At 47.0% G+C, this 11,962-nt stretch overlaps 1 protein-coding gene across 1 annotated transcript in view; it reads right to left on the reverse strand.

Annotated features, from left to right (window-relative positions):
• The window catches only part of rbpjb (recombination signal binding protein for immunoglobulin kappa J region b), a gene marked incomplete at both ends in the record, with an annotated part of 24,622 nt that extends 12,908 nt beyond the window's left edge, over positions 1-11,714 (reverse strand). The window contains 4 exons of the mRNA XM_084451538.1: positions 5,908-5,915; positions 8,003-8,232; positions 8,839-9,081; positions 11,648-11,714. Coding sequence (XP_084307664.1) covers positions 5,908-5,915; positions 8,003-8,232; positions 8,839-9,081; positions 11,648-11,714 — 548 coding nt within the window. The remainder of the gene's footprint in view (positions 1-5,907; positions 5,916-8,002; positions 8,233-8,838; positions 9,082-11,647) is intronic.
• Positions 11,715-11,962: the final 248 nt, after the last annotated feature.

Consider the following 11,962-nt stretch of genomic DNA (forward strand, 5'->3'; position numbering starts at 1 on the left):
CATTACACAGGCAAAAGGGACGCTCGGCTTTGACTCGACTGTCCTCCGTTCACTGGGGGGACGGAGGGGGAGGGAGGGGGGTAGAGGAGTGGGTGGAAAAGAGAGAGAGAGAGAGAGAGGAGAGAAAGAGAGAGGGAAGTTAAATCGAATACCGTTCCCTCAGGGCTGAGCAGAGGCAGCATTGTGCTGAAATAAGTGATTCATGCCTTTATCATCCCAGGTGAGCAGAGATGGTCCCTCTCTCAAACAGTAATGTTCTTTCAGGAGAAACGCATCAGACAGTTTTCGGAGTGGAGGGGGGGGTGGGGGGGGGAGGGGGATAGTGCAACCCTATCTTCTTTTACTTGTTTTTCCAACGTTTGGAGATGTGTTTCATGAGATATGCAGGCTGTTATCACTGGATTCAGGTACCCCCTTAAGCGGGGAACAGTCTCGATTCAAAGGGGTGCACGTATTCAACAGTCCTCTCCTCTATAACATAACTAACACCGGCTAGCGTAGGCCAGTATTCTTCGTATTTGTCTTTTCAGATCGACGCTAAGGCGACGCGTTCCGACTACGGCCTACGCCGACTTTCTCCTAAGTCCTATGGAAGGAGAAACTGGCCAATCTTAATAGACGGAAGAAAATATTATCCTAGTTTGATTTGATCCATAGATGTTTTCTGACAATTAGGCCAATTCAACAACGACAATACTCGCCCCACTGCACCCAACGGACGACCGTCTCGTCTCTTGAAACGGTCATTTTAACCACGGCTAGCCTTCGTGGCACAGACCGTGACTCCATTCGACGCTGCCAAGCCGCTGTGCCGCGGCTAAGCCCCCTTTAACGGTAGGAAGAGGCCCTGTCTGGGCTTAGCCCCCGAGAGAGGGGGTGTGTGGGGTCACTGGGCTATGGACAGGCCGGCTGGTCTCTCTCCACGTCTCTCCCTCCCTCCCTCCCTCCCTCCCTCAGTAGCCTCCAGCCGTTGGAGCGGCCATGTCCTGCCACATGCTAATAAAGACCCCTTATGGCACTCTAATTTTCTGTTAAACCTCTCTAGCCCCCCCCCCCACGGCCCCTCCTCCCTCCATCCTCTACAGAACAAACACACACGCACTCAGCTCTGAAGATATCATCTGGACAGGTGGCCAGCCACCCAGACCTGACCCGCCTGCCCCCCCACCCCCCAAACTGAAATCAGCTCAGGTCTGTTGGAAAGCCCCAAATGAACATACCCTGCCACCAACTGCCCCCCCTCCCCCAAAGAATACTACACACACACACACACACACACCCATCTCCTCCAAAAACCCCAGCTAATGTCTGTCACCCACTGAGCTGTCTGCCGGGATTACTGACTCTACAGTACAAAAGAGACTAGTCTTCGGCTAATGTGCAGGCGAGACATTTAAATAACAGGACTGCTCTGTCTGGGGGGAACGGGATTTCCATACAGATCGCTCTCCTTATTTATTTATTTTTATTCTACTGTAAATTAGCAGGACGATCCGGCTACGGCAGTAAGCAAGCAACAAAAACCCTATGAACATTTCCACTCCTCAGCACATTACTGTGACAATACAAACTCCCAGTCAATTATAGTCGCATCTACAGACTCTCTGCCAGTTTGTTCAATTCCCTTCAAATAATTATAGGAACCGCATCTTTTATCTCACACGACTCAACAATTGCCGATAATTTGATAAATTAAGATCAGATAAAAAAAGATAAAAAAGACCCCAGATAAAAGCTGGGGTTCCTATAATTATTAATAAGAAACTCAGAAGGATTTTCAGCTGGCTGGATAAAGTTAGTGAGATAAAAAAAATCGGACTAAAACAAAAAGCAGAACATAAAAAGGATGAATTTTTAATCTCATTTTATTCATCAGATCATCCAGATCTGATCTGAGTACAGCTCGTAGCGTTAGCTAAGCTGTCTCAATGCTAGCTAGCTAGCTCCCCACAAAAAGGGTGAAATGCGAAATAAAACCAAGGTGATGTTTGAAATAATTGTGTTATTTTGTTCTAGGGGGGGGTCTGCTTTCAATAGCATGACTAACAACTGTCCTCACCTGCTCTCGGGAACATTAAAAAGGGGATTTGTGGGCTCAGCCCGGGACGGTGTTGGTAAACACACCCGAGCAGCTAAGATAGCTCCCAACACCAGGACAGATCTGAGACACAACCAGGACAGATCTGAGACACAACCATGCATGTGTTGAGAAAACACTGAGAATAATAGAAAAATAGATAATATCAAGACCAGACACCCGTACTGACGGGTTAGCTCCAGACAAAGAGACAGGCAGGCAGGCAGGGGAATGGCTGGTCCGGGAACACGGTGCCTCTCCTGACAAAGACCCAACGTGTTCACACACACACAGACCAGTACCAGACACACGGACCAGTACCAGACACACAGACCAGTACCAGACACACAGAGAACCAGACACACAGACCAGTACCAGACACACAGACCAGAACCAGACACACAGAGAACCAGGGGATAAGCGACCAGACACACAGAGAACCAGGGGATAAGCGACCAGACACACAGAGAACCAGGGGATAAGCGACCAGACACACAGAGAACCAGGGGATAAGCGACCAGGGGGGGTTTACTAGTAAGACCAGAGAGGAACACATATCGTGGGGACAGGCACGACCGTGACTCCCCTCCTGAATACGGGTCTGAGTCGTTCTCTCTACAGCAACACGGTTCAGAGAAGTAGTGAACGGAAAACACACACGCCATGTATTTAAACATGTATTTAAACATGTATTTAAACATGTATTTAAACATGTATTTAAACACACACGCCATGTATTTAAACATGTATTTAAACATGTATTTAAACATGTATTTAAACAAAGAAACCCCCCCCGGGGACCGTAAACAAACAGACAACCCGGTTTCTCGAGTGTCTAATGGAGGAAGAGCGATATGTTCTCCTCCCCGGGATCTAGATTCACTCCCAACTCTTCTCCCACTACCAGCCCTGAATCTCAGACTTACCCTGTCACAACAGGCGCCATCTTCCACAAACTCTCACCGAAACTCCAACACTCGCGATATCCTGTCCTCCCACACCAACAATCCGGCGAGACAACAGAAGCAGACTGGAGGTGCAGGGACGAGGGAGAGAGAGAGAAAGAGGGAGAGAGAGAGAAAGAGGGTGGGTGAGACGGGAGGGAGGGAGGGGGAGGCGAGAGAGAGGGGAGAGAAAAGGGCAGGCGCCACAACAACAGGCGTGGGAAACTCCCGAGAACACGCGAGACTTGGAAAACTCTCACCGTAGACGACAGTGGAGGCGGCGGTGCGCTATCGCGAGATGTGCGTGGAGCTCAGTTCTTGCTTATTTTTATGGTGCTGAAAAACTATTCCCACGTGTTTACCGGGTAATAAATTACAGAGGCGATCGGAACGTAGTTTGGCACAGAGTTTCACACAAAATGTTGTTCCAGGCCGGCAGGCTTAGTCCTGTGTGAAATGCACGTATGCTCTTTCTTAGAACTGAAACGCATCGGGAAGCAAGGTGTGGCTTAAAGGCAACCAAAACGATCCAGCATGACCACAGAGGGTCAATGCTGTGTCACCACTACGATTAGGCTTGACCGCCATATTTAGGATTATGATCCAGTGTGTGACGCCTCAAATGACAGATTCAACCCCACCTGAGGTAAGTAGCCTACAAGGGAGGCTATTATGTGTTACCACACAGGAATGAGACAGAGCTATTGCCCCCTCCCCACCCCGCCCCTCTCTCAGGAACAACAGGCAAAATAGCAGGTCTTTTGGATTGCAAGGTTATCAAGTCTTTGAGCACATAGGGTTGCCCCCAGAATGACTGCCCCTTCTTGCATTTCTTAGAAAGGGGCCACGTCATAAACCGTCCTGTAGGTCTGGTTTTAGCGCCTCTTCCATTCACCGCAGACGCCATTTGAATACGTTTGAGCTTCTTGTTCCCTCCCTGGCAGATCTATTCATACCTCCCAACATCAAGGACTGACAGAGGCACTGATGACATCAGCCCCACCCCCCTCCTCCCCCTGTACATGTCATTGAAGTCTCTATAGTGTGTGTGTGTGTGTGTGTGTCATGAGAGTGAGAGGTGTGTATGTGTGTGTGTTTCCTGTGTGAATGCTACAAGGTTTGGAGATCAATTGGACTGTAAATATTGTCATACGCATAGAGTTCAAAACAAACGCACTGTTAGTTACCTGGATTCACATCATGGGTGAACTGTGAACCGATGACCTCTCGGCAGTACTGTATCAAGTATAAACCCACAACCTCACTGTGAGTCTGAATCTATATGCAACACTTCTATAGTGTAGCAGATGCTATCTATCTCAGCGCATACCATATAAATCCACACATTTCATATCCTTCAGCGGCATAACTCAATTTTATTGGCCCTTCACAGGTCTGCCAGAGAGAGAGAGAGAGAGAGAGGGAGAGAAAGAGGGGGATGAGAGAAAAAGAGTAAGAAGAAGCATGAAATAATGGAGAAAGAGAGAGGTGAGAGACACACAGAGAGACAAGAAAAAGTAAGACAAAGATGTAGGAAAAAATAAAACGATGAAGTGAGTGAGAGAAGCAGAGAGAGAGGGAGAGGGAGTGGAGATTTTGCATGAGAGTGTGACTGGCCCAACGCCCACACTATGAAGACACTGAGACGGGGACCTCATCCCCCCAAACCGTTTTTCCGTTCTTTCTTTTTTTACGGCCAGCGGAGGGCCTCCTGGTACTCTCGGCGTTGAACGGGAAGCGTAAAGTTCCCCAAATGTTTTACAGCTGAACACAGTAAAAAAGACTACACAGGCGCAAGTACTTTTCAGAGAAGAGAAAATACAAAAAAGGAAAGTAAAAGAACCTTGGCCCTTGCGACGAGGCTGTGTCCACTTTGGAAAACGAGGGTATTAGAAGTTTAACAACAACTTGATGTCACCTTTGACCCACCCCCCCGTCCCTCCCCCCGGTGTTGTAAAACTCATAACATACTTTTTATGAACGCTCACAGACATGATTTAATATTTCCTTTCAGGCTTCTCTTGTTATTTTCATGTCTCTGTCTGGTGCTTTTTGGAGCTCGCGTCTTGATTCGAAGCACTCTGGAAAATTCTTCCACGGTCAGTACAAAAACAATGTTTTAAAAAATGGCTTAGAATTCCAATTAAATATTAGATTATAATGAACCAACATGCTTGATTCTAATTAGGAGCACGTCATGATTTAGCAGCGTTTGCCGTGTACTTAATCTCTCCCAGTCATCCTGCACTCCATCCTCTCATAAGGACTCTAAAACGATTATCTTTAATGGACAGGGACCATCCCCCGAGCTCAATAAAGAAAATGTAAGCCGCCAATTCAAGCAATCATGACTAAGCCACGAGCGCTGTCTATAAATCCTCTCACTTGACTGGCCCTGTGCACGGCCAAAAGAAAGATGTCTCCCTTTCACCGGCCTGGGAGCAGATCCGGCTTTGAGACGATCACAACATGATGGTTTGTGCCAAGATGATTCGTGATTCGTTCTATAGTTTTGTCACTTTCATGCTTATTGTGTTTTCCATTGAACTGCATGTTTATGTTTCGAATGATACAGGACCTTTGAAACTGTGAAGCCACTAGAACACTAAGCAGATTAAAAAGTTTTTTCAGAAGCCAAATGCCAAGCTGTCAAATTAATGAGGAAAGGAAATTATGTTATAACCTCAAAGGCTCTAATTTTCACATTTATCTAGTTCAGTGAAGTAATGAGTCATTACTAGAGGATATTTGAGACGTAATGACAGAAGAAAATAAGGAAGTGTCGTCTAAAGTTTGTTGGTGGCACTTCTTTGGAACCTAATCAGTTGATACCTTAGGGACTTGATGAAATGGGTTGTTTAAAAAAAAAAAAAAACGGGCTGTTACAAAACTTCCTGAAATTGTCAGACATGTCGAGAAACAGTCATACGGAGAGTCAGACAGACGGAGCGGAAGGGAGATGTTCAGACAAGACAGAAGGCTTGCAGACCATGTGGCAGTCAGACAGGCAGAGAGAGAGTGGCAGACGCAGACACAGGAAAGACACATTTGGCCTCCTCGACCCCTCAATGCGTTTCCCTCCATGTAAACAAGCTGCCGTCGCTCAGTCAGAACAGCAGATAACATCCTTTCTCCTGGGCTCAATCCTGTGTTTAGTGTAAAAGGTATGAGGCACGCACATCCGCACTCAAATCCAGGTGCTGGACAGAGAGACGTCAGCCATAAAGAAGAGATTGTCCTCATCACTGGTATAGCTCCCAATAGCCTCTATTTATTGAGTTAGCACCCAAGAGTGTAACGTTTTCGAGCCTTCTCGGCTTTTCCTCTGACTCCACTCTTCTTCAGTCTGAGGAAAAGATGGTAAGGATCGAAACGTTACACTCTTGGGTGCTAACTCAATAAATATAGGCTATTGGGAGCTATACCATTGATGCGGACAATCTCTTCCTTATTCCAATCCTGTCTTTAACCCTTACCCTAACAAGATAGCCGACTCGCACTCTAACTGGGTTGAGCCAGCGTGAGCATGGGGGTGTGGGTGGGGGGGGCGGGACAGTTTGACTAATGGGGGGGAATGTTCAGTCCTGAGGGAGACTCCCCCCCCCACGCTTCAAAAGACCTTGTGTTCCCCTCTTTCCCAATCACAGTCTGCCCCCGTCATACGAGTGTCCGCAGCACGCCCAGCCCAAATCAGAGAGATTCTGTTTCATCAAGAGTGGGAATTATAAGTTTGTCAATCACGTCGGGCGAATTACGTGGCTGTTTTGAATTTCTGTTGAAGCGCAATGTAATAGGGGAAAAAACATGACAATCGTCACTCTTGGTGTTTGGTTCAAATCAAATCAAACTTTATTTATATAGCGGTTTGGATGAAGTTCACTCTAACAAACTGTATCTGTACAGCACAGTCTGGCAACACCTCTATCCATGATTAGTGACATGGATACTATTATATTATATATATTATACATATGCCTATTATATCATGGATACATGTTGTTTAGGAAAACTTAAGTTTGTAGGATACCAAGAATAAACCACACCGTCCTCGGATAGAAGTTGAAGATCTAATTCGTCTGAGCTCAGAGGGTGAATTCACATTCAGAGAAACGAGCAGACCAGTCGCTCAGCAGAGAATGCACACACACCAAGGTCACACACTCCTCTTCATACTGAAGTCCAGTCCCTGCCTCGACAGGAGAATATGATACAAAGATGATTTTATGATATACTGACAGTCCTGTGTTATGTTATGTTATGTTATGTTATTTTTATTTATAATGCGCCCCCCAACCAACTGTTACATCAGCCCGGGGCGCAGCCCGGGTACAAAAAGAGACAAACAAAAACAATGGACTGCAGAGACACAAAATGAAACTACATTTAAGACACAAGACAAGGACATAAATTATAGATCGTCTGTGACAAAGAGGTGAGTTTGAAGCTGTGCTCTGAAAGAGTCCAGGGTGGTGGCGGACTTGATGTTCAGAGGAAGCTTGTTCCATAGCCCAGGTGCCATCACAGAGAATGCACGGTCTCCCTTTGTGACAAGTTTTGACCGTGGGACCTTCAGGGTCATCTGGTTGTCAGATCTGAGCTGGCGACCATGCCTGAAGCTGGTAGGTTGGTCCAGGAGATCTTTGATGTAAGCTGGGGCGAGACCATTGAGGGCTTTGAAGACATATGTAAGTATCTTGAATTTCACTCTGCGCTTCACAGGGAGCCAGTGAAGGGAGGAGAGGAGAGGAGAAATGTGTTCCCTCATCTTAGTGCCTGTCACCAGCCTGGCAGCGGCATTTTGGACTAGCTGCATGCTGTGGATGGTCTTGTCGGTGACCCCGGCATAGAGGGCATTACAATAGTCCAGTCTGGAGAAGATGAGCATTAGTACGACCCTCCGTAGGTCGCTGGAGGAGAGGAAGGACTTGATTTTGGATACTGTGCGCAGTTGGAAAAAACAGGATTGCACCACAGATCTCACTTGCTTGTCAAACTTGAGGTCTGTGTCAAATATGACCCCAAGGTTTCTGACGTGGGATTTTTCAAGGGTGGACAAGCTTCCTAGATTATTTCTGATCTGACTGATCGAGGTGGGGTTGCCGATCAGAAGGATTTCACTCTTGGTGTCATTGAGCTGCAGGAAGTTTTGTGACATCCACTCCTTTATGTCCCGTAAGCAGTCCTTCAGACGGTCCAGCCCAGAGGGATCGTCTGCCCTGAGTGGAAGATAGATTTGAGTATCGTCTGCGTAGCAATGGAAGGAAATCTTATGGCGATGAATGACTTGGCTGAGGGACAGCATGTAGATTGTGAAAAGGATGGGACCCAGTATTGAGCCCTGAGGGACCCCGCAGGTGAGATTGACACGGCAGGATGAATGGTTGGCTATATTCACTGAAAAGGTCCTGTTGTTGAGGTAGGACTTGAACCAGGACAGGGCTGTGTTGGTGATGCCAACCCCCTGTTGGAGGCGGTCGAGGAGGATGGTGTGATCTATAGTATCAAATGCTGCACTGAGATCCAGGAGAACCAGTGCAGCACATTTCCCTGAGTCAACGATGAGGAGTAGGTCGTTTAACACCTTCAAGAGGGCAGACTCGGTGCTCTGGCCGGCCCTAAATCCGGACTGACATTTCTCCAGTATGTTGTTGTGTTGGAGATAAGGCTGCAGCTGACTGAGGACGGCCTTTTCTAACAGCTTTGACAGAAATGGTAATTTTGAGATGGGTCTGTAGTTGCTGGGGATAGTGGGATCTAGGCTGGCTTTCTTAAGAAGGGGCTGGACCACCGCTTCTTTTAGGCATGATGGAACGATACCTGTGGCCAGGGAGCAGTTGATGATGGACAGGATGTGAGGACCAACTGCCTCAAAAACCTCCTTAAGGAGGGGGGCAGGGATGGGGTCCTGAGGGGACGTGGCTGGTCTCAAAGCGACGGCCATCTTGGAGAGGGATGAGAGGGAGATGGAGCTGAACACGGAGAAGGTGGATGAGCATCTCAGAGTAACAGCTAGGTCCCGGGTGGAGGGTGGGATGTTTCTTCTGATGTCGTCGACCTTTTCTGAGAAAAAGGACAGAAACTCATCACACTTTGTAGGGGATGCATCCTGGATAGCAGTAGTAGGAGGGCAAACAACAGAATTGATGGTTCTGAATAAAATTCTGGAGTTTGGAGCATTTGCATGTTTGTGTATACAAAGGCCTCGTTTGTCAGCAATAGAAAGGAGTGAAATCACAAGACCCCCCATCTCTGCCTTCAACATCTGTGTTTGTCCTTCTCGGTAACCCCTCACATTATCTTGGACAGGCCTGGAGTTTACTTACACACTTATTACAGACTATATTGTTATTATTAAATTATATTACAATGTGACACACTACTGTACATGTCTGTGAAAGGTAGCAAAGATACAGTAGGTCCAGCTGAGACCAGAAAGGCTCGTCTGTGTTGAGCAGCTGTAATGTGAGTTTATTGCCCTGTGAAGAGCTTTTATGGCCTGATTAGTGAGCCCAAAATCTGATAAGAACCCAAAATGACGATAGCAATCTATTCTTCCCTCTATGGTACGTGTTTTATGATGATGGTATTGTTGGAATAATTCGATACATTTCGTAACCATGTCCACATCACATGGACCGAGCAGCTCCATTAAAAAGATTCTTATCAGCATCAGAAACAATTATGATACGATCCGTTTCCGAACCAAAAAGCTGTCAGTTGATTTTCTGAACCAAAGGTTGGATGAGAAGTCTGAGACTGAATCTGTTTTCTAATCATCCTTGAGGAGTTGTGTGTGTGTGTGTGTGTGTGTGTGTGTGTGTGTGTGTGTGTGTGTGTGTGTGTGTGTGTGTGTGTGTGTGTGTGTGTGTGTGTGTGTGTGTGTGTGTGTGGCAGGCCCATTTTATACAAGGGAAACAGATGAATAAAAAGTATATGAGTGTGGTCTGTAATGGCTGGCTTGTCTGCACGGTACCTTTCTGAGTTCAACCCTCGCCTTGGGCTCTGAACACTGATTAAAGAAACAGTGCGGTTGATCACGAGTTCTGAAATATGCATAAGGCGTTGACATTGAGAAGAGAGCGACATTGTCTTATGCATTATTAGAAAAGAATTGGAATCATCCAAGAAAACTTGTCTGTTACAGATCACATTGCGAAAAATTCCAGTCGCAGCTGGTGGCATTTCGAAGAGAAAAGGGTTCCAAAAGGGTTCTTCAGTTGTCCTTGTAGGGGAACTCTCTGAAACCAGCCCAGGGTTCCAAAAGGGTTCTTCAGTTGTCCTTGTAGGGGAACTCTCTGAAACCAGCCCAGGGTTCCAAAAGGGTTCTTCAGTTGTCCTTGTAGGGGAACTCTCTGAAACCAGCCCAGGGTTCCAAAAGGGTTCTTCAGTTGTCCTTGTAGGGGAACTCTCTGAAACCAGCCCAGGGTTCCAAAAGGGTTCTTCAGTTGTCCTTGTAGGGGAACTCTCTGAAACCAGCCCAGGGTTCCAAAAGGGTTCTTCAGTTGTCCTTGTAGGGGAACTCTCTGAAACCAGCCCAGGGTTCCAAAAGGGTTCTTCAGTTGTCCTTGTAGGGGAACACTCTGAGACCGGCCCAGGACCAGCCTGGGTTATAGCTGATGGATGTGCATGCAGCTGTTCTTTTGATAGTTAGATAGATGCGGTAGATACAGTCGTTTGGCTGTTTTTTGGCCATGTTGAAAAGGAGGAATACTAACAATGTGTTTTGGCGTGATCAGAATATGGGCGGCCCTCGGAAGGCTGTGTGAGGCACGCTGGTTTGAGGCAGCCTACTAATCGAATCTACATTATGAAGATCGATTATGCATTTTGCCCCCAAAGTCGACCAAGTCGAAGTTAAAGTATTTATTTGTCAGCCCTAGTGGGAGGTGAAGTAAGGGTTATCTGGACATGCATACATATTTGAGTCAGCAGGTAGTTATTGACCCTTATGGAACGTGCATATTAAGTAGAATGTCAAAGGGATGATCCATTAAGCAATGAGAATTTCCTGTTAACGCGGCGTTGCGTTGACGTTGAGTGGCGGCCATGTTGACTCACCCGCCTCCCTACGCGTGAGTGGGAGGGAGCAGTCTCTTTCTCTCATGAGTGACATTTGACACCGTCGCTCTCTGTGATTCCTGCTACTCACTCTGCCTGCAGTCAACGAAAGACAGAGGGACAGGGGGAGTGACCCAATTACAGGGCCGTCGGGCTCCGCCCATCAGCCAAAAAACCTTTAGCCTCTGGAATATGTAGGGGTGGGTCGTATACCCACCTCCCTTGTTCTCTGTAAAGCGCATTGTGTTGCCTCTGGGTATGAAATGCACTATACAAATAAAACTTTGATTTGATTTGATTTAGCAACATTTTTGTGGGGTTCCTGGCAGAATCTTTATTGGTTCTAGTTGGAGCCTTTAGTTTAGTGGGGAAAATTTAAATCTGTTTTCACACCATGTTAATGTGACAAAATAGGCTACAACGTGTTATTTTGCAGCACAAGGAAGATGTGTGGACCTCCAGGAAAGGAGGACACCACTGAAAAAGAGGATGAAGAAGCAGCATGCTTTATTAATCTCCTTGGGGAAACTCACCTCTGCGCTTGACCCATCCTAACCCTAGGAGTGACCTGCCAGGGTACGGAGCCCGGGGGCCGACTCCATCTTGGCCAGTGCTTTGGTCACTGACAGGAGCATGGACCCTAACATACGTGTATTTGATGGTGGGAGAAACCACACACACAAATACGGGGCAAACGTGAACATAAACGTGCAAATTCCATCCAGAACGGCCCTGGGACGACCAGGACCCGAACCCAGGACCTTCTCGCTGTGCAGGCAACAGTGCTAACCACTGAGACACTGTGCATGATGAGCAGATTGCAAACACACTGGCAAACAGAACCAGACATTCACAAGTAGACCAGATACGCCCTTGGCATGTT

Source organism: Borostomias antarcticus, assembly GCF_949987555.1.
Source record: "Borostomias antarcticus genome assembly, chromosome: 17".
NCBI classification, from domain to species: Eukaryota; Metazoa; Chordata; class Actinopteri; order Stomiiformes; family Stomiidae; genus Borostomias; species Borostomias antarcticus.